The 27998-nt window shown below is 54.5% G+C and overlaps 1 protein-coding gene across 1 annotated transcript; it reads left to right on the forward strand.

Moving 5' to 3' along the window:
• Positions 1-494: 494 nt before the first annotated feature.
• CEACAM16 (CEA cell adhesion molecule 16, tectorial membrane component) lies at positions 495-6575 on the forward strand (the record flags this gene model as incomplete). Its single annotated transcript, XM_080829529.1, has 5 exons — positions 495-531; positions 1661-2005; positions 2533-2808; positions 3784-4062; positions 6241-6575. 5 exons carry the CDS (start codon positions 495-497, stop codon positions 6573-6575), a joined length of 1272 nt encoding a protein of 423 aa, XP_080685655.1.
• Positions 6576-27998: the final 21423 nt, after the last annotated feature.

A 27998-nucleotide genomic window follows, 5' to 3' on the forward strand; every position in this document is an offset into this window, starting at 1 on the left:
TCTAACAGTGCCCACCTCGCAGGACATCCCCTGAGAGCAGCTGAAGGTCACCCACGTTCCCTGAGGCCGGGAACGAACAGTCGCTGCTGACTGGTTTTATCCCTCTGTAACTCCCCTCGGGAGGCCGAGGCCTGGGCCCCGTGTAAGAATTGCCCTAAAATCTTCCCCCGCACGTCCCCCCACCTCCCTGGCGACCTGGTTCTTCTCCTGGTACCAAACCCAGGCCCTCGGCACAAAGAAGGTTAGGCAGTGCCCCAGGAGGCCTGGCCAGGTCATGGCCCCTGGCCTGGGCCTGCCACACCCACTCTGGTACCCACACGGGGCCCCAGATCCTCGGTGACTCGATCCCTCCAAATTCAGGTGATCTCCCCCGGCTCCAAATCACCGAACCCTCCCAGGTCCCAAGCCAGACGGAGCCAGGTCCCCACCGGGAAGGGCCTCAGAGCACCGGGACGCCAACACCGCTGCCTTCCAGACCAGGTTGGGGGCGAAAGATGGCACTGACTAGCCACAGCTGGCTCTTCCTCAGTGGTGAGCAAGAACGGTGTCCCCCACAACCTCAGCCCCCCATCAGCCCCGGGGAAGGGTGGGGATCCCTGCAGCCCGGGAGAGGGCAGGTGGGAGCCAGAAGTCCAGCAGACTAGGTCGGGAGGGCATCGTTGGCTCCTCCGGGAGGCACTGGCGTGGGGCTGGTCAGGGAGGCTTGCAGAGTGAACCTCACAGATTTCTAAGATCAGGCCCTGAACTAGGGCAGGGGAGCCGCCGAGCCTCCTTGGAAGCTTGGCTGGGGTGCACTCCAGCCGGCAGTTTGGCCTCTCTCCCTGAGGACGTGGCTTGGGGCAGCCAGTCGCCTTCCCCTTCTCTGCCTGTTTCTTCATCTGTGAAATGGGCTAAACTCACAGGGTCGTTTGAAGGTCAGAATAAGCAGCATTGGCTAGCACTGGCCGTGCCCTTGGAGCTGTTCTAAATGTTCTCCCTATGGGAACAACCACCTTAGGGAGGAGGCCCGCTCACTACCCCCACTCCATCAATGAGAGACCTGAGGCTCAGAGAGGGGAGGCCACTGGCTGGGGTCGCACAGCCAGTAGTAGCAGGGCTGAGTGCTAGACCCATAGCCCTCACCCCTAGCCATGCTTTATCAGCCTGGAAAGTACCAGAAACTAGGCCAGCCACGCCAGCATTTCTTCCCCAAGAACCTGCATGGCCACCCATTCCGGGCAACCAATCGCACACAGTTCAAACCCAAGCTGCCCTGACCAGCCGGTCGGGTTTGGGGCTTATCTCCCGGGGTTGAAAGGAGAAGGGCAGAGTGAACTCATCACACCCCTACCAGCTGCTGTGGTCAGACCTGGAGAGGCAGAGGAAAAGCACTGGACTAAGAGTCCCGGCCCAGAGGCTAGACAGGCCTGCCTGATTGTGTAAGCCTTGGTTTGGTGACTCTTGCCCCAGGAAAACCCTCTCGCGGGCTGAGCACGTGCTACATGCCAGATCCTTGGCACAGCCCGTCCAATTCAACCCTCAGGCCTACTCCAGGACCAAGATAGTGAGCACTTACTGTATACCATGAACCCATGGGCCAGGAGCCCGCGTCTCCTCCTCCGTCGAAGGGGGGCCACGGTCAAGCTGGCTTCATCCCATCCCTCTGGCTCCTTTTCCTCAGCCGCTTTCCTGAGTGTGGGGGCTGAGATCTCTATTACCCCCGAGCCTGCCCAGCCAGCCGAGGGGGACAACGTCACACTGACTGTCCACGGGCTTCTCGGGGAGCTGCTTGCCTACAGCTGGTATGCGGGGCCCAGTCTCAGTCTGAATTACCTGGTGGCCAGCTACATCGTGAGCACGGGCGACGAGACCCCTGGCCCAGCCCACACAGGGCGGGAGGCCGTACGCCCCGACGGCAGCCTGGACATCCACGGCGTCCTGCCCGGGCACTCGGGCACCTACATCCTGCAGACTCTCAACAGGCAGCTACAGACGGAGGTGGGCTACGGACACTTGCAGGTCTATGGTGAGACACCCCTCCCGCCCCACCCCAGACTCCCCTCTGCCCCAGTCAGCCTTCCCACCTCCTTCCCAGTCCCTCTTCAAAAAAAAAAAAGTAAAAACTTAAAACCATTAAAAAAAAAAGACAAAATAACATTAAAATGCTCACCTCAGGGTGCCTGGGTGGCTCAGTGGGTTAAGCTGCTGCCTTTGGCTCAGGTCATGATCTCAGGGTCCTAGGATCAAGCCCCGCATCAGGCTCTCTGCTCAGCAGGGAGCCTGCTTCCTCCTCTCTCTCTGCCTGCCTCTCTGCCTACTGGTGATCTCTCTCTGTCAAATAAACAAATAAAATCTTTTAAAATAAAATAAAATGCTCACCTCCTTCAGGATGGCTTCCAGGACTACACCTGCCTCCTATCCCATTTGTTGTCCCTCCAGCTGGGGGTCCTAGGACACCATCAGGATCCAGCCAAGCCCCTGGACAGGGGAGGGGGATGGAGGGGGGAGCAGGCAGTGCCCGGCCCCCTCCCCCTCTGTCTCTTGCCCCCACAGAGATCCTGGCCCAACCTGTGGTCATGGCCAACGACACGGCACTGGTGGAGCGCCGAGACACCCTGCGCCTGATGTGCAGCAGCCCCAGCCCCGCTGAGGTCCGCTGGTTCTTCAATGGCGAAGCCCTGCCCATCGCCATCCGCCTTGGCCAGTCCGCCGATGGCCGGGTGCTGACCCGGCACGGCGTCCGCAGGGAGGAGGCTGGAGCCTACCAGTGTGAGGTCTGGAACCCAGTCAGTGTCAGCCGCAGCGAGCCCATCAACCTAACCGTGTACTGTGAGTCCTCCTGGCCCCACCTAGAAATACCCAGTGCCCAAACCTCATAGATAGGTAAACTGAGGCCAGGAGAGGGCGCCCGAGGGCACACAGTGAGTCAGGAGGTGAACTGGGGTTAGGAGCTAGGGATCCCTCTTAAAATGCACTTGACCCATCTTCCTAAGGACTAAAAACCACCCGAGAAATGGAACCAACACCCGGAGGAAGGGACCTAGGGCTGGTGGGTTCTGAAAGGGAGGCGGGAAGTGAGTGGTGGGTGGGAGGGGAGATCAAACAAAAAAAATGTAACCAAAGCATGGAGTCATTCCCAGGGGCAGCAGATCCGCAGTGTGGAAACCGGGGCAAGTAAATCTCGGAGGTACGCAGGGGCTGCTGATGTAGAAAAACTTGGAGCCTAGAATCCTACAACCAGGGAATGCTGGATTTAAGAAGCCCTGAATTCTAGACTCTGAGAATCCTAGAAACTCTAGAAGCAGAGATTCTTAGAATCTTAGAGTCGAATTCTAAAATCTTAGAGCCACCCAATCCTAGAATTTTAGAAACCTAGATTTCTAGAATCTTAGAGCCCTAGAGCCTAGAAGCATTGACTAGAAGCATTGACTCTTGGAGCCCTAGAATTCTAGACTCTTAGAATGCCTTATGAGAAACCAATAGTCTAGTCGTCGTCGTCATCGTTGTCGTCGTCGTCTTCTTCTTCTTCTTCTTCTTCTTCTTCTTCTTCTTTTTAATGGGGCCATAGATTTCGAAAAGATCTTGAAATTTTGTCTGGCCCCACGTCCTCTTTTTACAGAAGAGAAAACAAATCCCCGGAAAGGGGAAAGTGATTCTCAAGATCCCAGAGCAAATTAGAGATCTGTGTGGGATCTGAAAAGACCAGAGCTTTCTCCCTCCGCTAGGCCCACACGTTCCCAGGGGTGCCCACCTCTATGCCCCTGTCCCTCCACTGCCCCGTCTCTCTCCCTCCTGCCCCCACAGATGGCCCAGAACGCGTGGCCATCCTCCAGGACTCTACCACCCGCACGGGCTGCACCATCAAACTTGACTTCAACACGTCCCTCACCCTGTGGTGTGTGTCCCAGTCCTGCCCAGAGCCCGAGTACATGTGGGCGTTCAACGGGCGGGCCCTCAAGAACGGGCGAGACCACCTCAACATCAGTAGCATGACCGCGGCCCAGGAGGGCACGTACACGTGTATTGCTAAGAACCCCAAGACCCTGCTTTCCGGATCCGCCTCCGTGGTGGTCAAGCTCTCTGGTGAGTCGCCCCCCGCCTGACCGCCACCCCCTCCCCACGGAGGCCCAGGTGGACCGTGAAAGGTTTGGCTGCGGCTCCAACAGTTAAGGGTACCCTTTGCCCAGAAGATAATTGGAAAGTAAGAGAGTCTCAACCCATTCTTTGGCCAAGTGACAAAGTGGCAGGGGGATCCCTCTTCGTTTGGGTGACAGAAGGAGACAGCCTGTACTTTGTCACCTGGAAAACGAACAAGGAATCAGACTCTTCCGTGAGGGGTGGCGAAGTGAGAAAGGGGGCACATGTCTGTCTCACACACGGGGTAGAGTGGGGACACATTCAGCTGTCCCTTCACATGCGTGCACCCCCCACCCCCGGTTCTGAACTCAGCCTGCCGCAGCCGCAGAGGATCCCACCCCATTCCCTCCGTGCAGACAGCTGAACAGCTGTGCAGCCAACTAGATGATGCGGTTATCTGGCCCCTGTGACTGTGTGCGCGTGCATGCACGCACACACATACACACACACAACACACACACGGAAAATCACAGTCAGTTGCTGGCAAGTGGAAAAACCCAGCCAGGGAGGCGCTGTCTTGCCTCTGTCCTCAAACAACCTGGGGGGCTGGAGGTAGCGCAGACACAGCTGGTGTTTTGAGAGCTATCAGCATCCTCGAGGGACACTTTCTCATCCCCTGGGGATGGTGGCTTTGAGGCCTCATTAATTCTGCCTTGGTTCCTTCCCAAGTGGCCACCATCCCCCAGGGACAGTGGGAACAGTCCTTCCCTCCCTTCCTCCCCCTTCCCTCCTACTAACAGGCTGGGTCTCATCCAAAGGGTGGATACTCTTTCACCCAAAGCAGAAATGGCGTCCCCAGAGGTAAGTGTACCTCCTGCCCCACCCCCACCTGGGGACTTGGCAGCTGGTCTCGGCAAGAGACGGGGGGGTATACCAGATGACCCCAGGTGCTGCCCCTAGCCCTGCTCGTTCGGGCCAAGATGGGGGGTGTCCAAGTGTGCAGGTATGTGCAGGGAGTGGGTACAGCACCCCCAAGGGCCTCCTGAACAGTCAGCAACCCTGTGGCAGGTGCCAGGGAGAGACAGAGGAAAAGGAAACACCCCCACCCCCATGTTGGGGAGACTCTGATCTGATGGAGGAGACATGGTCTCTGCTCTTGGAGAGATGATCCTGGAATAGGGAAGCATGACTTCCTTATTCAGGGAGCTGCCAGTCAGAGAGAAGAGGCAATGCCTCACACTCCATGGGTTTTTAAGCAGTGATGGAGGAGACATGACACCCAACTGCAGTGAAGCTCCAGTCAGATGGAGGAGACAATCACACTTGGGGACATTTCGTAGTCTGATGGGAGAGATGTGGTCTTGAGGAGACATGGTCCTCTCTCTTTTTTTTTTTTTTAAGAATTCCTAGTCTGATGGGGGAGACATAGTTCCCACCTCTGGGTTACTCCCAATCTGATGGGGGAGTATAAGCCCCCCATTTTCTAGGAATTTCCTGTCTGATGGGATAGACATGCCCCCAGTCCAACTTCTGGAATCCCCAGGCTGATTGGAAAGATCTATAGTCTGGAATTTCAAATCTGATGGAAGAGACATGGCCTCCCACCCTTTGGAATCTTTCTATTTGATAAGAAACTATTGCCCCCACATTCTGAGGTCTCTTGGTTTGACAGAAGAGATACAGCCTGGGTTACATAACTCCTAACTATCTGGTAAGGAAGGCAGGGCCCCCATATTCTGAGAATTTCCAGTCTGATAGGGGAGATATGCCCCCCATACTCTAGAATTTCCAATCTGATAGGGGAGACGTGGGCCCTATATTTTGGGAATTTTCAATCTGATGGAGGAGACATGGCTTGACCCTCTAGGGTCTTATAGTTAAATGGGAGAAATATCCCCCAAGGGCTGGAAATTCCTAGTCTGATGGGGGAGAGACAGCCCCCACCCTCTGGGGTCTCCTGGTCTTGTGGGAGAAGACACAGCTCCCTGGCAGGCATTGTCAGGACACAAAACCCCCCTCCACTACCACAAAAGTCAGCTCCTTCCTCTGTCTCCTTCCCGGCACCCCTCCAGGGGAGCACCTGCCAGTTGTGGGGAGGCACGGATGAGCTGGCCGAGGCGGGGAGGGGGACACTCTGCCCCGTGCAGGCCCAGCTGACCCAGCCTCCCCTCACTCTTTCCCCAGCCGCAGCAGTTGCCATGACAATCGTACCTGTGCCAACCAAGCCGATGGAGGGCCAGGATGTGACCCTGACTGTCCAGGGCTACCCCAAGGACCTACTGGTCTATGCCTGGTACCGCGGGTCTGCCTCAGAGCCCAATCGGCTGCTCAGCCAACTGCCGTCTGGGAACTGGATCGCAGGCCCCGCGCACACAGGCCGGGAAGTGGGCTTTGCCAACTGCTCGCTGCTGGTGCAGAAGCTGAACCTCACAGACGCCGGCCGCTACATGCTCAAGACCGTCACGTTGCAGGGCAAGACTGAGACGCTGGAAGTGGAGCTTCAGGTGGCCCGTGAGTGAACCAGAGAGGGCAGAGGGTGAATCTTTTCAGACACAGGCTCCCAAAGGGGGGCTCTGCCTCCTCCATAGTCTGCCAAACACAGATTGAGGGTGGTTATGCCTCCCCATCAGACTGAAAGAAGGGACTTTGTCTCCTCCATCTGACTCGAAGATCTCTAAATAGAGCTCTTTCCTCTTCCGTCCAACTGATGACCTAGACTAGGGGTAGACAGGCCTCCTCCATTAGACTGAAGGCTACTACGGGGGACTTCTGTGCCTTCTCTCTCACACAAGAGGTTCACCAGACTCAAGGTTTTCAAAGAGGAGACATAGTCTGAGAGTAGGGCATCCTTTTCCCAGCAGATGCATAGACTCCAAAACATAGGAGATATTGCCTCTGCTACTATATTGGGAAAATGGGTTAATGAAGGGAGTTTACCTCCCCCATCAGAATAGATGTATAGTATGAGGGTGGATCCTACCTCCCCCTTCAGCCTGGGAGATCCTAGATAATTAGGATTGTGTCTCATCCTTTGCATTATAGTAAGAGTGAGGACAGAATTTCTACCATCAGAGAGTAGAATTTTTCTCATAATGGAGGAAGTGAAATCTCCCATTAGGATAGAGGCTTCTAGATGGTAGGAATTGTGTCTCTTCCCTCAGACTAGGAGTTTCCAGCGGTCAGGAACAATGTCTCTTCCATCAGCCTGACAATTCCCAGATGTTGAAGACCATGTCTTTCCATCAGAGTAGGGACTCCCAGGGGCCATGTCTCCTCCATCAGTCTGGGAGCTCCCAGACGCAGGAAACATGTCTCCTCCATCAGACTGGGAGCTCCCAGAATCAGGGACCAGGCCTCCTCTATCAGACTGGAACCTCCCAGAGTTAAAGACCATGTCTCCTCCATCAGACTGGGAGCTCCCAGAGTCAAGGACCATGTCTCCTCCATCAGACTGGGAGCTCCCAGAGTCAGGGACCATGTCTCCTCCATCAGACTGGGAGCTCCCAGAGTCAAGGACCATGTCTCCTCCATCAGACTGGGAGCTCCCAGAGTCAGGGACCAGGTCTCTGCCATCAGACTGGGGGCTCCCAGAGTCAGGGGCCTGGTCTCCTCCATCAGACTGGGAGCTCCCAGAGTTAGGGACCATATCTCCCACATCAGACTGGGAGCTTCCAGAGTCAGGGACCAGGTCAACCCCCATCAGACTAAGTATCCCTGGAGGTCCAAGAGCCATGTCCCTGAGGCAGGTTTCATCCCATTAGACTAGAAGCTCTCAGACACTGGGAACTAGGTCATTCTCCAGTCTGGAGTCTCACCTCCCCCATCAGACCAGGTACTTTTGGAAGCCCTGAGTCAGGCATGGCGTCACCCAGCTCAGACGTGAAGCTTCCAGGATCAGGAAATCAATCACTGCCAGGTACCCTCTAGATACCCTCCTTCATCAAACCCTGGTCCCAGGTCAGTGCTGGAGGTAGAATGCTCTTCGATGGCAGCCATCCACCCCCCACCTCCATGAAGGCTCGGGATTCCTTTTCACCCTGTCTCTCTTCTCACAGTCAACCTCCCTCCCCTGCATGAGGACCAACGCCACCTTCCTGAACCTGAACCTGGCACAGGCTGAGCGTGTTGAGGGGGCGCGTGGGAGGCTGGGGGTGGACAGGGGAGCAAGAGGGGTGAGGGTCCTGGGACCTGGTCCTCTACCTCCCTGACAGCCTCTTCCACCCTTTTCCCCCATCCCCCCCTCAGCCCTGGAGTAGCAGCACAGCTGTGGCGGTGGGAACCTCGGAGAGAAGAGCTCTTCATGCCACCCATCCTCCCCGTCTCCTCCCCCTGGGTGGAGGACCACTTGCTCCCAGTGAGGATGCCAGACTGACCGTGGCCAGCCGTTCTCCTGCTTCCACACTAGAGTTAGAACAGACAGGGCCCTACTGCCTCGCTGAGTTGTCGGAGAGCCACAGAGGCCATAAAGGTCCTGGTTAACACACGCACGTGTCAGCCTCTCCTTCATGATCGTCAGCCCTGCCATTTCCCAGTGCCCACACTCGCCTCCTTCCCTACCCGGGGTGACTCTCAGTTTAGGTGCATGTGTGCACAGGGATGCCTAAATGACAGTGAGGTGAGTCCCTACTGCTCAGTGTCAGGGCCTCAGGCTCCTCCCACACCTCCCCAGGTTATATCTGATGGTCCTGCTTCCCAAGGGGCCAAAGACTGCCCCTCCCTGGGACACCAACAGAGCTGGGTTCTGTAGGACATGGCCCTCCCCTATATTGCACCTCACTCCACCTGGGCCCTGAAGCAAGATCGCTCATGCCACAACAGGAAGTGACCACATTTCCCATGAAGTGTACCTTCTATCTAACCAAAGATGCTCCTTTGTGTCCTCCACTGTCCTGAGATTACCCCCCCCACCTCATTTCCCTCTCAAACCTGCACAACCCTAAAAATATCTCCCTCTTCTTAAAAATGCAAATGGGGTATTGTGGGGGTGAGGAAAGGAGATCAGGGGAATGGGAGCCAGAGAAATGGTGTCTTCTAACTCCTGTCACTACTAGGACCTGACCCACAGGCCCTACTCAGCCAAGATGTCCCACTAGAGACAGACTCTTGGTGTTGGTCAGAAGTAGTGATCATAGACTCCATTGGGGGTAGGAAGAGATGTTTGGACAGGGATAGAAGGGCCTAATAGAGAGATTTTCCAGAAACTTTCAAGACTGAGTCTTTCTAAGGATGACCATGTTGAGATAAGACAGTGGGTGGTGAAAGTGCCCCAGAATGAGGGCTATGAGATATGGATTATGATCCACCATTTGCCATGGATTCAACAGACCCTCAGTTTGAATATCAGCTAAAAGGTGTGGGCTTAGGGTAGACAAGAATTTTTCAAACCATTTTATTATCCTCAGAGCCCTTGAAATGCCAGCTTACATGGTAGGTCAATATATTATTTGAAATAGTAATGCAATGAAAGTAGCTATCAAATCAGCAGCTACAGCCCTCTCTCCCCCAAAGTTTATACACAGTTGAAAAAATTCCCCAAATGTAAATTAAATAAACCTTGGATTACAGAGGCAATTACAATGCAAAATAGCAACCAGAATCAAATACCAGTGAAAACAGTAGATATAGAAACCTGTGGGAAGGGCACCTGGGTGGCTCAGTTGGTTGGGCGACTGCCTTTGGTTCAGGTCATGGTCCTGGAATCCTGGAATCAAGTCCCGCATTGGCCTCCCAGCTCCATGGGGAGTCTGCTTCTCCCTCTGACCTACCCTCTCATGCTCTCTCTCATTCTGTTTCTCTCTCTCTCTCAAAATGAATAAATAAAATCTTTAAAAAAGAAAAGAAAAGAAACCTGTGGGATATGGCCAAAGCCACACTTGGAGGCGGAATGATAGCCTAAAAGGTTTATATGTAATGAGAATACTAAAAAGAAAAGAGCTTGTAGATGAAGAAAATAAGCTTTCCACTCAAGAAACCAGAAAACGTTCACAAAATATACCAAAGAAAAAAAGGTAAGGAATGTAAAAAGGTAAAAGCAGATATGGATGAAATAGAAAACAAAACATAGAGTTAGTCAATAAAACCTAAACCTGCTTCTTTGAAACTGCTGATGGACTAGACACACTTTTTGCAAGAGAGACAGAGAAGACTAATATTTAAAAATATCGAATATCAGGGCGCCTGGTGGCTCAGTGGGTTAAAGTCTCTGCCTTCAGCTCAGGTCATGATCTCAGGGTCCTGGGATCGAGCCCCACATCGGGCTCTCTGCTCAGTAGGGAGCCTGCTTCCTCCTCTCTCTCTGCCTGCCTCTCTGCCTATTTGTGATCTCTCTCTCTCTTTCAAATAAATAAATGAAAAAAAATTTTTTTTAAAATATCGAATATCTAAGATAAAACAGGGGCACCTGGCTGGCTCAGTGGGGAAAGCGTGGGGCTCTTGATCTCAGGTTTGTAAGTTCAAGCTCCACATTGGGTATAGAGATTATTTAAAAATAAAAAACTTTAAAAAAAAAGAAAAGAAAAGAAAAAGAAACACTGGCCTGGTTGTAGTAGAAGGTTGGTTCCTGGTTAGATACACAATCAACATACACCTCAAGGGAAGAGAGTCCGGGATACCTGTGAATAGCTATCTTCCCAGCAGCTACTCAACCTCCCTCTTTCGGGATAGCCAGGCACGGCCTCAGGTAAAAGCCCCTGAAATTGGCAGGTACTCACTTTCCCAGAAGGCTTTGCAGATCCAAGTGGCCGTGTGACCAAACTCTGGCCAAGGAAAGAAGGAGAAAGCCGGAAGTCCCACCCACTGCTTCTGCCCACCTGAGGGAGGCACTAGGAGAGCTCCACGGAGTTTGAAAGCTATTCCCAGAATCAGTGGTCCCTAATATGAGTTCCAGGAGGCGGAGATGGATTTGAGCCCCAACTCTTAACCCCAACATCATCCAGGTCCCCAAATGGGAAATGGCGCCCACATTCTACCCCCTCCACCAAGTTCACATAAGAGTCAGCGACATACATGGGACCAGAGCCTAGGTATATAGTTAGAACGTCTCTTCAGTAGCAAGTCAAAGACTGGACACAACTCAAGACAGAGAGAGGAGGACTAAAATACGAGATGAAGGAGAAACTGGGATGGGTAAGAGGAGCTTACGTGGATAGAAGACTGTTTCTCTCTCACATGAAAAGTGCCCAGAAGCAGATTGTTCAGAACTGAAATCAGGGCTCCGTGGTGTCTGTCATTACAGACACGGCTCCTCCCGTGTTTCTGCCCCACCATTCCTAGCTTGGGGGTCTCCATTCTTTTGGCCTCCTCGTGGTCCAAGATGGCTGCTGGAGCTGCTGGGTCAGTGCTCCAAGAAGGAAGTGGAAAGAAACGGACAAAAGGCCAACACAACCCCACACAGGTTATAGACTATGCCCCTTTTAAGGAAGCTTCCCCAAAGTCCCACCCTACAACTTCTACTTACATCTGATTGGCCAGTGCTTAGTCACATGGTCATCCAAGCTGCAAGGGAGGCTGGGACATGTAGTCTTTTGCCTGGGTCAATCGCTGCCCCCAAACAACCTCAGGGTCCTGATATCAAGGAAGAGAGGAAGAGTGGATCCCAAGTGGGCAGCTGGCGGCCTCCCCCATGCCGGACCTTGGAACTCCCACTTCCCCAGCTGGACAAAATGGCCTTTCTCATCTAAGCCCAAAGGGAGATCACCACAGCCACAGGAGCCAGGGCTGGGAAAAAGACAGTGGTTGTGTTCAGTTGGGGTTTGCTTTGTGCAACGCAGAATGAGGGCAGCAGGAGGGATGAGGTGGAGGGAGCCAAGAAGGAGGCAGCTCAGGTTTCTAGGTCAGTCGGATCCTATATCCTCAGGGTGTGGAGGCTCAGTGTCCTCAGGACCAAAGCTCCGGGCCCTCTAGACACCTCTGCGCTCCTGAACTGAATCCCAGGTGGTCCCAACCCCTTCTGTTCACAGTCCAGGAAAGAACCACAAGAACCACGAAATAAGACTAGCATGGATTGTCCTTTTGCAAACACGTTCTCAGTGAATGTCTACAACAACCCCTTTGAGTCGTCACTGCCAGTTCCTCCACTTTATAAAAGGAGGAAACTGAGGCACGGCTTAAAAACCTTGCTCTGGGTCCCACAGATCCCCACAGCTGCTGGCTGGTAAGTCCCCTTCATTCCTCAGCAGGGCTGGCCGGTCAAGGGACCAGGCTCCGGAGCCCAGACGGAGCTGAGTTGGCCACTTTTCGCTGTGGGGCTTGGGACACGTTGCTTTTTCTCACCCGTAAAACAGAAAAGACAAACAGTGCCCAATCCTAGAGTCACTGAAGAGTCACTACAAGTAAAGGTTCTGGGGCAGGCAAATGGCAATGTCAAAAATAATGATTTTTCGGGGAGCCTGGGTGGCTCGGTTAAGCGTCCGCCTTTGGCTCAGGTCGTGATCCCAGGGTCCTGGGATAGAGCCCCGCATCAGGCTCTCTGCTCAGCAGGAAACCTGCTTCTCCTTCTCCCACTCCCCGTGCTTGTGTTCCCTCTCTCGCTGTGTCTCTCTCTCAAATAAATAAAATCTTTTTTAAAAAATTGTAATCACTGGGGCGCCTGGGTGGCTCAGCCGGTTAAAGCCTCTGCCTTCGGCTCAGGTCATGATCCCAGGGTCCTGGGATCAAGCCCCGCATCGGGCTCTCTGCTCAGCGGGGAGCCTGCTTCCTCCTCTCTCTCTGCCTGCCTCTCTGCCTACTTGTGATCTCTGTCTGTCAAATAAATAAATAAAATCTTAAAAAAAATGTTTATAAATTTAAAAAAAATTGTAATCACTGAAAATGGCTCCCAAAAAAATAGTAATGAACACATGTGAGCTTTTAGAATCATGACGCTAATCATCAGTGGTTCAAGGATAACATGCCCTTAGCACAGACTTTACCACCTGCTCCTTTGAAATGGGGACACATTACAGTGGGGATATTTATTAAAAATACACATCCCAGGTCCCTGCCTGGCTCCAGGAAATCTGTGTCTCCAGAGAAGAGATGTGGAAACTGAATTTTTCAAATAAAGAGCCTGGGTGGTTTTTGTTAACTGGGAAGTTAAAGGACCTAGATGCAGGGAGTGTTGGGGGTTGGGGGAGCGGAGGGGTGGGGGCGCACAAAGAGGAGGAGGCAACATGCCCAAGGCTACTCAGCCAGGAAGGGGCAGGGCCACAAATTGGCCCAGAGGTGGCAGGAACGAGCCCAGGATCACACAGAAGAGGGGGGGACAGGAATTAGGATCACACAGAAGGTTTCAGGCTGAGGCTGGGGTTCTCCTCTGCCCCACTTCCCCCAACAAAGCCACAAAGCCAGGATGGTGCCAGTTGGGGTTTGGGTCCCTGGATTCCACTAGCTGTGGGTGAGGGCCAGACTCTGCCGTGTCTCTGCCCCCATGCCTCCCCCCTCACCTAAGAGGTCTTTTCTCAAGTAACCTTCAGCAGTGGGGAGGGGAGGGTGGGGCAGGGGCAGGAATGACCTTGAGGCCAGAACACACAATGGCCCAGTGGCTGTCTGGAGCCCCGCCAGGGAGAGGAAGGAAATCTGCCCCGTTTTTTCTCCCCTGGGCTGGAATGTTGATTCAGGATGGAGAGAGGGGAGGGTGAGCAGAAGAAGAGGAGGGAAGAGGAGGGAGGAGGAAGGAGAAAGGAGCAGGAGGGGAGGGAGGAGAGATGAAGAAAAAGAGGGATGAAAAGGGAGAGGAGAAGGGGCGGGGCAGAGGGGTCCTGGCACCAGGGTGCCTAGGCCAGACTTTAGGAACCAATCAGGGAGTCTGCTCAGCTCCAGCCCAGCCTGACACACAGTGCAGAGCCCAGAGAGGACATCCCAGCACCCTGAGGTTGCACAGGACCGGGGCACCCAAAAGGGTTCACCTTTGCTGCTAACTACAGGCAGGAGCTCCCTGAGTTCCCACAGGTGTCAACCCTCCCATTCCTCAGAGGAGGAAACAGAGGCCCCCAGACTTAAGGTCACATTTCTGGAATCATTTCCTGTTTGGATCACAGTCCATACCCTTCTCCTCTTATCTCACTCCAATCTGGCCACACTGGCCTCCCGGCTATTGTTTGAACAAACCACGCAACTCCTGCCCCAGGGCCTTTGCACTGGCCTTGCCTTCTGCCAATAATGTTCTTGACCTAGATACCCGAATCATTCTATTGAGGTCTCTGCTCAAATGTCACCTCCTCACAGGGGCCCCCTGAACACCCAGTGTTGTCTAGCTTTGTCCTTCACAGCCTTTATGACACACACCCCCAACTTTATAGTTGATACCCCTTTCTTCACTTGTACACTGTCTTACCCACTGGACAGCGAGCTCCACAAGGCAGGGATTTTCTCGCCTTTTGTTCACTGCAGTGTGTTTAATCACCTAAATTAGTGTCAAGAGAGCCCATTGGCTCTCTCAGCCTCCTACAAGGTGGGACCTGAAAGCTCAGAGGAGCCGGGCAGAAAGTAGGCAGGGAAAAGCATTTCAGACAGAGGGCACAGAATGTGCAAAGCCCAGGAGGCAGGGAACCAGGTTCAAGGCCAATATGGCTAGAGTGGTCGTGGGCCACCATGAGGACTTTGGGTATCCCCTTGAGTGGGAGCCACAGGGTGGGAGGGGTGGGCAGGGCTGACAGGCTCTGTCTCAGGTTCTAACACGATCCCTCTGGCCACACGTCGGAGGAGACATAAGAGCAGGGAGCCCGGTGAGAAGGCCACAGCAGTGGAGACAGGAGGTGATGGCAGCTGGGCAGGGGAAGCGGGGGGGCCATGGAGATGGGGATAGAATTGATTTTTAAAGGTGGAACCGACAACATTTGTGGATAGACAGGATGCCATGGAGGGAAGAAAGGAGTCAAGGGGTCTCGAAGCTTTGGGCCTGAGCCGGCACAGGATGGAGCCTGGAAGGAAGGCTTGGGGTGTTTGAGAGGCCAGGGAACCGGGAAACGGCCCCGACCCCAAGGCGCCCAGGCTCCAGGAGGGAAATTGGCACTGGCTGTGGACTGTGGTTTTCACCCACCTCGAGGGGCCCCTTATCCTCGCCCCCAACTTCCCCTCTGGCCGCGGGTGGAGCTGGCCTTGTTTGTTTCCCTCTCCGTCATCCGTTTTATGATGGGGAAGGCTGGTTTTCCCCTAACCCAGCAGACACCTCTTCCCTCTGCCTGGCCCCGGCCCTCCCGCCTCGGGAAGCCCCGCGCCGGCCTCCTGAAATGTCCCTGCAGGATAGGACCCCTGCCACCCGTTCATCCAGCCAGATGGGACCCGAAAGGGGAAGTGGGTCACCCCTAGTCACCCAGCATGTGGTCAACTCTGGACTTCGGGGTTGCATCTCCCCAGTGCCCCAGCACAGCCCTGGGAAGCGGCGGAGAGGAACCAGCAATTCTTTCCACATTTTACATGGGAAAACTGGGGCTCCCGGGGGGGGGCCTGAGCTCACCCAAGACACTCTGCGAGCAGGGGAGTCAGAATTGAAACCCAGCTCCCGACAGCAGAACGGCTCTGTTCTGAGCTCTGAGGAGAAGGCAAGGGTAAACAGAACCCAGCCCTGTCCTGCCAGGACGCAGCTGGGGTACAGACGATGACAAAGAAGCATTGGTCAGGGCTGAGGTGGGGGACACCCAGGAGATTAGGTGGGGGAACACCTGACCCAGCCAGGGGTCATGGAGGGCTTCCAGGAGGAGGTGACCTAGAGAGTTGAGCAGAAGTTAACAATGTTCCAAGGAGAGGGAATAGCACAGGCAAAGGCCCAGCACTGAGAAGGAACCTTGGGGGCTTCTCAGTGACCATGTCCCTTAACTCTACTCTGACCATGCAGGCAAACTATTTAGCCTGGCCTGCGTTCATTCATTAAAACAAACATTTCCTGGGGGGAATAGTTAGTATCATGCCCCATGGGAACACAGCAGTGACTCCAACGGCCCCTCCAGACTGCGATCCTGACCTGGGGCATCAGGGAGGGGCTCCTGCAGAAGGAGGCATCTACTTCACGACCTGAAGAGGTAACAGGAGCGATGCTGAGAAAGAGGCAGGGAAGGGTGTTGCCGGCAGAAGGAACAGCCCGTGCAAAGGCCTGACAGCAAGTTCCGAGTAGAACAAGCGACTGGTGGTTCAGCTGAAGCACAGGGTGGTTTGGGAGAGGCTAGAGAGGCCAACCCCGTGGCCTGTGGGGGGGCGAGGGGGGTTCCTTCCAAGCCCCTGGGGAGCCCTGGAAACCTTGTGAGCAGAGGGACGGACAGAAAAGTAGACTGGTATGTCAGAAAGATCTCCCCATCGTCCACGCGGAAGGTGAACAAAGGAAAGCCACAGAATCACAGGTGGGGTTTTGCCGCAAGGAGGAGACTTGCACCGGGGTCTGAGGGAGGGGATCCAGGAGTTGGGGGCCCAGCCGTCCCGCAACTGGGGATGGGAAGCCTGGCCCATAGCCACCACCAGGTGGCGCCAGCACACCACTACGCCAGGTCTGAGCCCGCAGAAGGCCCTCCGGCCCGGAGTCCGGCACCACTGCCCCAGGTCAGGGGAGCAAATCTCACACGCCCCCGGCCCCTCCGTGTGGGGGTCCTGGCTCCCTCCTGAGCCGGAGCTTGCAAACAGTGAGATTGCAAGCACCCCGAGGCTGCTCGGACCCTGGGGCTCCAGGGTTGAGGTAGCTGAGCCGCAAGCGCTTTTGGTCATCCCCCCGGAAAGCCGAGACCCGAGCACCTTGCCTCCCCTTCCGAACGGGAGGATTTTGACCTCTTCCCATAAGACTGGGGTGGACCTGTCTCCTCCACCTGATTAGAAGCTCGTCATCTCACACATCAGAATGGGGCCTCCTTACTTCCCCTCAACGGACTAGAACCGGGATTTATCTTCTCTATCCGATTTGGGAAATTTTGCCTCCCTCATCAGACTTGCTGAGGGCTCCTTATGCCCCCAGCCAGTTGGGTCTCCTTGTTTCCCCTATCCCGACACAGGAAACCTTTGTCTCCTGGTTAGACCAAAAGGGACGATTCTTCCGCTCTTGCAAAGCTTTGCGGGTCCTTCCTCTGTCCATGGAAGGAACCGTGTGGGATTTAGGGAGAGGGAAATTGAGGCACAAAGTGGCAAAGCAGCTCGGACCCCCGGAGCTGCAGATGCTCTCGTTCTCCCTTTCCCCTCTTCCCTACACCTGCCCTCCACCCTCCCTGCGCCCTGGGTAACTCCCCTGGCACTGGGACTAGGGGAATTTTGCGCTGGCCTCCGTGCTTAACTCGCCTCAGTGGCGCCCAGTGGCCCCCGGGGTTAAAGTCCCCCCAGAGCTAGGCTTGGGGCTCAGAGCAGGGAGGGAGGGAGGGAGGGGCAGTGGCCTAACTGGCAGTGGGGACTCCCCAGAAGGACAAGGGGATGGGCTGGGAGGGTAGGGGTAGGGCGAGGCAGCACCCATGTTCCTGCAGGAGTGGGTGGGGTTTGAAACTCCCCACCCGGATTGCTGACTGTGTGGCCTTGGACCAGGAACTTCGCAGCTCTCCCAGCCTCAGTTTCCCCCGCTGTGAAATGGGTGTGATACTTCTCTGGGTGGTTGTGAAGACTCTGAGTTTATGGGAAGGAAATCCTAGAAACAGTGGCCGATTGTGGCCCCTCTGTCCCCCCCTTCTCTACATGGTTTCCTCCTAAACCTCTGGAATTGACCTTCTTTACCCCCAACCCAAGCCACCTGCATAGCTAGTCTCCCGACAGAGCCAGAGAGGTCTTCCCAAAATTCAACCCGATCCCAGTTCAAGACCTGCTGTGGCTCCCCAGTGCCCTCAGAACACTGATGCTGTACCAAGGCCAGAGGCCGAGTAGGCACTGTGTGACCTGACCACTGTTCCCCCCCACCCTCCTTGCTGTCTTTCTCAGCTCCCTCCTCTTTCCAACATTTCCCCACTCACTTCAGGTCCCTGCTAAAACATCACGGGCTCCAGGAATGCCTTCCCTCATCTCCACAAACCAGGCCTGCTTCCCGCCCCCCACCCCACCCTCCTTCTCTGTGTGCCTCCACGCAGCTCCCACCACGGTAGCCAGAACATGTATTGGAATGCCACCTTCAAACTAGCCTCTGAATCCTGCCACTTCTCCCCATCTCAGCTGCCCCACACACCCGCCCCCGCACCCTGTCCTGGCCCAGCCTACCCTCACCTATAGTCTGGACTGTTACAGTCCCCTCACTGGGTTGCCGCCTCCGTCCTTGCCCCCCACAGGCAGCCAGAGGGACCCTGTTATAGCCGAGGTCACACCACATCCCTCCCCTGCTCAGAACCCTCCATGGCTCCCATCTCCCTCTGAGCAAAAGCTCAAGTCCTCAAAGTGGCCCGCCCAATCTGCTCAACAACCCCCCCCCCGCCCCCGCTCATCTCCCCAAGCTCACGTCCACTCCCCCACGGCTCACCTGCTCCCCCCACACTGCCCTCAGGCAGCCAATGGGAACCGCCTCAAGGCCTCCGAAGTTGCCGTTCCCATGGTCTGGACACTCTTCCCCCAGATGCCCGAGGCTCCTCCCACCTCCTTCGCCTTTCTGCCCAAATATCACTCCTAATAGGGGCCTCCTCTGGCCACTCAATTTAAAAATCACTTTTTTTTAAGGGGGGGCAGGGTCAAACAGAAAGGGAGAGAGAATCTCAAGCAGACTCCCCGCTGAGCCCAGAACCCCTTGTTGGGCTCTGGGCTCGATCTCACGACCCTGAGGTCGTGACCTGAGCCAAAATCAAGAGTCACAGGTTTAACCTACTGAGTCGCTAGGGTGCCCCCAAAACACAAAACACGCTCTAAACCACTCCTCACCCCAGCCCCCCACCAGCTCTATTTTCCTGCACAGCAACTAGCTGACATTGTCCATACTCTCCTGTCTTATTGACAGTCCGTCTCGGGGACTGGACTGGGACTCCTAGAGGGCTGGAAGGCGACTTGTTTGCTACCAGAATGGGGCCTAAACTATTTGTTGGCACAGCCAGTGGATCATATGTGTTTATTCTGGAAAGGTAAGACGCTCACAAGTTTCAAAATCCAAAAAGTACAAAATGGAAGTGAGAAGTCACCTCTCCACCATGTTCTGGGGGCCTGTCCCGCCCCAGCCCTGCTCCCTCTCCGTGTCTGCACCTTTTCCAGTCTCCTGTGTTTCTTTTTTTTTTTTTTTAAGATTTTATTTATTTATTTGACAAACAGAGATCACAAATAGGCAGAGAGGCAGGCAGAGAGAGAGGAGGAAGCAGGCTCCCTGCTGAGCAGAGAGCCTGATGCGGGGCTTGATCCTAGGACCCTGAGATCATGACCTGAGCCAAAGGCAGAGGCTTTAACCCACTGAGCCACCCAGGCACCCCAGTCTCCTGTGTTTCTTTCCAAAGATTGTGCACCAACAAGAACATCGAGGCTTACATTTCGTTCCCCTCCCCCGTGTATGCCAATGGCACATACTTGGAGCCTGCACCGCATTTTTTTTTTTCTCCAGCTTCTGGAAGATCTTGCTGCTCAGCCCAGGAAGCACCTTTTTTTTCTTCCTAATTTATTTATTTTATCTTATTTTTTGGCTAGCAGCTGCATGGACGGTGACCACAGTGGACACAGTTTTTATCACAATTATTATTTATCGAAGCAGTGCGCCTGGGTGGCACGGGCGGTTAAGTGTCTGCCTTCTGCTGGGGTGATGATCCCGGGGTCCTAGGGGAGCCTGCTTCTTCCTCTGCTGCTCCCCCTGCTTGTGCTCTCACGCGCATTCTCTCTCAAATAAATAATAAATAAAATCTTAGAGACTGGTGCAGCTTGGCGGTCAGGAGCTCAGATCCATCTCAAAGACCCCGACTCTGGTCGCTGCCCGGTCACCGGCGCCCTGGCACGCTGCTGGCAGGACGTCCGACCAGAGGAGCCGCCTTGGAAAACGGTTTGCCAATTTCCCCAAAGGTTCAACATACACTTCCCATGAGACCCAGCACTTTAATTCCCCGGGTATTTACACAAGAGAAATAAAAACCTATGGTCATACAAAAACCTGTGTGCACATGTCTACAGCAGCTCTATTCATAATCACCAATAACTGGAAACAACCCAGGTGTCCTTCAACTGGCGGGTAAGTAAGCAAACTGCGGTCCGCCCACGCAGCGGAACACTGCGGGACGCCGACACTGAGCAAGTTACCCACGCACACGACCACATGCGTGATCTCGGGTTCACGGAACAGAGTCGAAGAAGCCAGGCTCCAAACACAACGTTTTTCCCTGTTACCGGACATTCAGAAAAAGGCCAGAGGATAGGGACAGAGAGCAGATCGCTGGGTGGTTGCTAGAAGTGGGACAAGGGAAAGGTGCGACCACAGATGACCAGCATGCGGGGATTTTGGGGGGTGTTGGAAATCATCTGTAAAGTGATTCTGGTGGTGGCTACGCAAAGGCGTGCAGAGAGCAAGGTTGATAGAACAATCCACCAGAAAGAGTGAATTTTACTGCACGCCAGGTTTTTTTTTTTTTTTTAAGATTTTATTTATTTATTTGACAGACAGAGATCACAAGCAGGCAGAGAGGCAGGCAGAGAGAGAGAGAGGAGGAAGCAGGCTCCCCGCTGAGCAGAGAGCCCGATGCGATGCTGGGCTCAATCCCAGGACCCTGGGATCATGACCCGAGCCGAAGGCAGAGGCTTTAACCCACTGAGCCACCCAGGCGCCCCACTGCATGCCAATTTTTAAATAATTTTTTTATTTGTCAGAGCAAAAGCGAGAGCGAGAGAGAGCACAAGCAGGGGGAGCAGCGGGCAGAGGTAGAGGAAGAAGCAGGCTTCCTGCTGATCAAGGAGCCCAAGGCATGACTCAATTCCGGGACCCTGAGATCATGACCTGAGCCAAAGGCAGACGCTTAACCCACTGAGCCACCCAGGCATCCCCAATTTTTTTAAATAATTTTTTAAAGACCACACACTGTATGATCACATTCCTGTGACATTCTAGAAAAGCAAAACTATAGAGATAAAACAAACAAACACAAACTAAGAACCAGATCAGTGGCTGCCAGAGACTGGAGATCTGGGGAGTGGGTGACTGCAAAGGAGCACAGGGGGGGAGGTTTGGGGTGATGGAAATGTTCTATATCTGGCTTGGGATATGATGAGAGGACTATCAACTTTTATCAGAACTCATCCAACGTACACATTTAAAATGGGTGCGCTTTATTGTCTGTAAATGATACTTCAATAAAGTTGTTTTTTTTTTTAAGTTGATTTTTTTTTAAGATTTTATTTATTTGAGAGAGAGACAGTGAGAGAGAGCATGAGAGGGGAGAAGGTCAGAGGGAGAAGCAGACTCCCCACGGAGCAGGGAGCCTGATGCGGGACTCGATCCCAGGACTCTGGGATCATGACCTGAGCTGAAGGCAGGCGCTGAACCAACTGAGCCACCCAGACACCCTTAAAGTTGATTTTTGAAAGCTTATCTCCCTTGCCTTTCCCTGGCTGTGTGAGCTTAGCCAAAGCCTTAACCTCTCTGTGCCTCAAGTGAAGGAGGGGGGAGGTGGAAGTGGGGAAGGGATCGAATTCAGGGTGGGTGTTGAGGTCTCAGATCTCACCTATGGGTACACAGGTACGCGCAAGAAATATTTATAAATGAAACAGAAGGTCTTTGTGAGCCTTTAGGGCAGAACACAGACCTGAGCTGGTGACCAGGACGGGTTCCTGTGTCTCAGGAGGGCGGGTCCTGGACTGAGATCTGTCAGGTTTTACCTGGGTCCCTTTGAACCACTGGGCACTCCTTGGTTGACCTAGAAAAGCCAATGGAGCCATCCGTGTGTCCCAGAGGGATGGGATCAAGAGGTACAATTCAGAGCATTGTGAGAAAGCCTTTTTCAAGGGGCAGATGAGACTGACACACCAGTTCCCTGAGGTCTCAGCTGCTTGGAGCCGTGTTTGTGGGTATACAAACCTATCCTCACAAGGGATATGGGGAGACATAGGGGAGACTGGGTTGCGCCCCAGAGAGGGACGTGACATCCCAGCACAGTTAGGGCTCCAGTGGGAGAACCCAGGAAAGGCACCCCACCCAGCCTAGGGAGAGAAGTCAGGGAGAGCTTCCTGGAGGAGAGGCTGCTGGAGTTGAGGCCCCGCTATGGAACCCCTACCATGTGCCCTTTTTCGGATCTCAGAGGAAGAGGCGTATTTTTGAGGCTGCCGTAGAAAGGGTGTGTGTGGGCAGGAGGGTGGCGGGGAGAGGCTGCTATTGAAAGCAGGGGTGTAGGTGGGGACAGAGGGGGAGATCAGGCGAGGGGAGTTGGGGAAGGTGGTGCCTGGTGCAGAGGGGCCCTCCGTGGCAGAAGCCTGAGGCCCAGGTGGGAGCGGCTTGGTCAGGAGCCATCCACAGGTGCGGGGAGGACCAGCGAGGGGAGGCAGTGGGAATAAGAAGCGGTGGGAACCGCCCCCATAAAGAATGAGAGCAAGTAAGGCCTCGTCCTCAGGCCTCCCCCAGACCCTTCCCATCCTGAGTCAGGGGGCCTTTGCCCCTGGAGCGTCCTCGTTTCTGAGACTTTAAGACAGCGCCCCTGAGATTTGCCAAGAATGCATTTCTATCATTCCTTAGTTCCTACGCCTCTCTGATCTGACCCTTCTCCCTTCTGAATCTCCATCCGTCTTTGCTCCTCGCGGTCCATGACAGCAAGTTCTTCAGAGCCTTTGATCGTTTGAGTCTAGGATTCATTCATTCTCTTCGCAACTGTTTACTGAGCCTCTCTCCTGTTGTAGGGACTGAGGATACAGAAAAGAATGAAATGGGTGACATTCCTGCCTTAAGGGAAACCACACTTACTGAGCTTGCCGTGTGCCAGGCCCCATTCTAGCCAACCCTGTGGCTGAAGTAATCCTTCAGCCAACCCTGTGAGTGAGAGACCCCTATCACCCCCATGACGTGCATGAGGAAACCAGCCACAGCACTCTGGAATGCCTTGTTCCAAAAAGCCCGGGACTCCAGAATTCTTTACCCTTAAGATTTTAGGGTTCTAGATTTTTTTAAAAGACTTCGTCTATTTATTTGAAAGAGAGATCATGAGCAGGGGCAGTGGGAGAGGGAGAAGCAGGCCCCCCGCCGAGCAGGGAGCCTGATGCGGGGCTCGATCCCAGGACCCCAGGGCCATGACCTGAGCCAAAGGCAGACGCTTAACCGACTGAGCCACCCGGGTGCCCGGGGTTCTAGAATTTTTTGTCATGAAGATTCTGTTGCGCTTGGATTCAAGTAGACAATGGACACAGGAAAAGGTACTCAACCTTGTTATAGAGGCAGGAATTACAAATTAGAACCACCCTGAGATTCTTACACACACATACACACACACACACACACACACACACACACACACACACAGGCATGCAGGGTGACTCATACTTTAAAAGTCTGGCCAAAACTAGTGCTGGCAAGGAGAGAAGCCAAGTAGAACCCACAGCAGACATCGGAGATGGGAGTCAAAATTTGTGCAGTCAGGATGCCTGGGTGGTTTAGTTGGTTAAGCGTCTGCCTTTGGCTCAGGTCAGGGTCCCAGGGTCCTGGGATCGAGTTCCCTGTGGGGGATTCCTTGCTCAGCGGGGAGTCTGCTTCTGCCTCTGCCCCTCCCCCTGCTTGTGCGCTCTCTCTCTCTCTCTCTCTCTGACAAATAAATAAATAAAATCTTTCTTTAAAAATTGGTGCAACCACAGGGAAAAACTGTCTGGCCATATCTTGCACCCCTGGACTAGACCCATCACCGGCCCCGTCCTACGACAACCCCGCTCTTGGGGAATGCAGTAAAAGGGGTGCTCACGGGCACCAGGAGAGGCACACAGCTTTGTCAGAAGAGCCACTCACACGTCAAAATCATGCACGTGCCTGTCAACAGGAGATTGCATTGACAAACTGGTGTATCGTGCAAAAAAAATAGTACACAGCCACGCCCACGAAGGCACTCCCACGGACACGAGCATATGCCCACAGCTCACAGGGATACAGCCGAACACAAGAAGTCACCTGCACTGTAAGATCCCCTTATTAAAAACACAAGACTGTAGTGGTCACGGGCGTATTCATAGGCAGAAAACGTAGCAAAGAAAGCCATAAAACCATGAAAGAACTTATGGGTTGCTTTGAGCGCGGGGGCGGTGGGGGGCACAAGTGCTGTGATTTGGAAGAGGCATGAAGGGGCTTCTAAGGAAAGGGCAAAACCATTTCTGACCGCAGCGAACTGTTCCCTTTATAACGGGTCGTGAAATGGAACATTCTTATTTTATGCAAAGCCCCCCTTTATATTTCATCATTTGAAAATACATATATATTTTTTTGAAAATACATATATTTTTTAATCCCACAATTGCGCATCTCTCTGGTCCTCCGAGGACTTTGTTCTCCAGGCGGCAGGGACACAAAATTCCTGAGCCGGGAGGCGGGAGGGGGGCAGTGAGAAGCCACAAGAGGAGAACTGGGATGTGAAACACACAATACGATTTGATTTTCCCAGAAGTGAGCAACTGTACTGTGACAATGTGTTACCGCAGGAGGCCAAAGTGACAAGTTCCGCGGTGGGTGATGTCCAAAGTAGACGCCACAAGCCAACATCCACCCCCCCCCAACACCAGCAGTGCATGGCTGGAGGGGCCCCCGTTTATTCCATCCTTCACCAGCCAGCCCAGAGCTAGGTGCCCTGCGGGTACAGCTGCACCAGCGGCTGGTGCCAGCCCCACGCTTCGCAGATGAGCAAACAGCCTGCCCTGGGGTGCGGGGCTGGGAGGCGGGGTGTGAAGGTTTCTTCCAGCTGGTGACCCCCTTCCACTAAGTGGGGTGCTGGAGACCCACACCCCTGGTCCTCACCCTCCCGGGAAGGTGTTGGAGGGTTGGGGGGTCCCCCACTGGGACAGACGATGGTTGGGGGGACAGGGGAGGTGAGTCTTTCGTGTCCCTGGCTCAAATGAGGAAGAGGCTGGCGTGACCTTGGCTTTCCCAGGAGCCCAGGGAACTTTTGCATCTGTATTTTTAGGCCGGTGGCTGCAGGGGCGGTTGTGGCCTCACACTGGGGAGATGCCAACTTCCAGGAAAAAGTCTGGCTTTTCAGGGAGGGTGCTGTCCCTTCCTCGGGTATGGGCTCCATGCTCTGCCCTGGGGAGTGGGAGTGGAAAGGGGTGGGGGCTCCAAGTTCATTGGGGGGGGGGCTTGCCCCATCTCAGGGAGCAGCTAGGTTGGTGGGAGAGAGATACTTCCCCAATTCAAATCTCTGGAAACAAGCACTAATCTGATGGAGGAGGCAGGCAACAGCTCCCTCCAGGGTAATTCACAGCTCATATTTAATACTGGGGACAAGATTCATCTCACTCTCACTGTGCTCCCGGTACAATGGCTGAGTCAAGCTGTGCAGCTTAGTGAGATGGTCTGATGGAGGAAGCAGGAACCACACTCAGTCTCAGGGAACTTCAGTTTGATGGTAGAGGCATGCCTACTATCTTCAGGAAGCTCTGGTCTAGTCTAATATTTAGCTGAATGTCCCCTGGAAGGGGACAAAAAAGCTCCCCTCAATTGAGAACCACCGTCCCAGACAGGTGAGGGAAACGTGCCTCCTTATCTCGGGGGAACTCCCAGTCTTCTGAGAGGCACCCCCCCCCAGCCCCCCACCCAGGGAGAGTTCTGGGTCTGATAGGAGAGGCATCACTCACTCTTCAAGATCCCTAATCCATACAGATGTCACACTCTCTTTGTCAGGGAGATCCTGGTCTGGTGGAGGAGAAAGAACGCCTCAAACACACCACAAACTCCTACACGGATTCGGAGCATGTCCCCACCTCACGGACCTCCCAGTCCGAAGGTAGAGGTCCTCCTCCCACCCTTGGGGAGCTCAAGCTTGATGAAAGAGGCAGCCTTGTTTCTTGTACATTTTTCCTCCTCCCTTGCCCACTGAATGAGGGTTCCCCCTCCCCCGCTCTGTGGTGTATCCTAGAATCGGGGAGCTTCTCCAGGAGGACACCACGGTTTCCCAGCCCTGGGATTTCCCTGCATGGGTCAGCCCAAGATCAGGGGCCCCCCCCCGGGGGTCAGACGTGCTTGCCCTACAGCTCACCCACCACCACCCCTGGCTCGGCCCCTCAGGGGGATCACAGGAATGACACCAGCTAGCTCTTGAACTTCCTGTGTGCCAACCTTCCCCGGGGCTTTCCACACCTGATCCCCCCCAGTGCCCTACCCTGGGAAGGACGAGGTCCATCTCCACCTTCCAGGCTCAGAGGGCAGAGACTTGCTAGAGGCCACCTAGCCGGAAACCGGCTCCCGAAGGATGAGTGTGATGTATGTGTGTCAGGTAAGTGTGCCGAAAGCTTCCCTGCCGACTCCTGGGGAGCCTCTCGGCCATCACGTGACTCTTCTCCTGACTCAGGGTTGGGGGAGGAAACTGAGGCTCAGGGAGATCAGCTCCTGCGAAGCCACCCAGGCAGAGAAAATACTTGCCCTCGGATTGCCTGATCCCCAGAGACCGTCCTCACCGACCCAATCCTCCAGAAAGCGGAGGCTTAGAGGCAGGGGGGCATAAAGTTACGGAGGGCCATCCACGAGGAAGGGAAGGGGGGAGGCGGGATTGGGTAGAGGGGAAGGAATCATCAGGCCACCACATCAGCCCAAGGGGGAGCCCCCGCAGCAAAGACTGCCCGTTGAAGGGACCCCACAGTAGGCAGAAATGGCCGGAAACCCCTACCTCGCCCGGCTCCCTCAATGTCCGGAGGCTGCCCAGAAGATGGTGTCCCTGACTGGCAAGCCGAGGCTGAACTTGAAGGAGCCAACGGTGGGAGGCTGTCTGGCAGCCATCTGCATGCCTAGCAGCCATGCCACAAGTCTTTTCTTAAAGGGGGATCCAAGCAGCGTGTCTCTATGGCAGCCCCTCCCATACCGGTATTAGTAATAGCAATCACGGAAAAACAATACCTTCTATTTACCGAGAACTCAGCTCCTTGCCAGCTTGAGCTGATGTGCCTGAACTCCTGCGACCCTCACAACTCTGTGAGGATTCAATGCTTTGCCCCCACTTTATAGATAAGGAAACTGAGGTTCAGAGAGGGTAAATCACGTGCCCAGGGTCACAGAGCTGGTAAGTGGCAGAGCTGGGATTCGAACCCAATTACACAGTGACCCCCCCCCCATTGACAGATGAGGATGCTGAGGCCCCGCATGGCACTGTCTACCATCTGTCTGCCATCACCTCTCTGGGACCTTCCCCAACCATCCCCCTCCCCAACCCAGGGCAGATCTCTCCCACCACATCACCTTTGTCTGATCAAGGCGGTGCATGGGGCAGAGGGTGTCTGGTCCCAAAGCCTGGAGAGAGATGTTGCAATCCTCTGACTCAGCGTCGTGCGTGCAGACCCAGCAAGAGGGAGAGAGGGGAAGATTAAGTCTTGGCCAAGGCCCCAGATGAGCTGATCCTGCCTGGTGCCAGGGGTTCCAGAAGCTGCCAAGGCCCCAGGGTGGGGAGGAACCAGGAGGTACGGAGCATGCTGCAGGAAGCTGGCCTGCATTCCAACCCTTGGGGTGGCGTAGGGGCAGCCTCTGGGAGCAGAGCTGTGTCCGCAGACCCAAAGCCGTGCGACCTGGGGCAGGGCCCTCCAGCTCCTGCCTCAGGTCTGTTTTCCTCTGCCTGTAATTTTGCTTGCTCTCCCCAAACCTCTCTTAAATTGGAATCTGTATCTTCCTGCTACAAGGCGACCTTCCCTCCATCAGCTCGACCTCCTTCACTCCCTCCCTCCCTGTGCCTGGAGGCAGGAGAGGAGCCTGCAGACAGACCATAATCCCGGCAAATCTCTGACCACAGCTTTGCCTTTTTGTGTCTGAGTTTCCCCTTCTACATCCTCCCCACCCAGGGAAGGGTCTGGAGTTAGAGAGGAGAGGTCTCTAACCGGTCTCCAGGGGCCGGCTGCCCCTCCCAGGTCAGCAGGTGCAGCCATCAGGGTGCTGGGGACACAGAGACCTGGCAGAAAATCTCGATCCT

The sequence above is a fragment of the Martes martes genome (assembly GCF_963455335.1).
Source record: "Martes martes genome assembly, chromosome: 17".
Taxonomy (NCBI): domain Eukaryota; kingdom Metazoa; phylum Chordata; class Mammalia; order Carnivora; family Mustelidae; genus Martes; species Martes martes.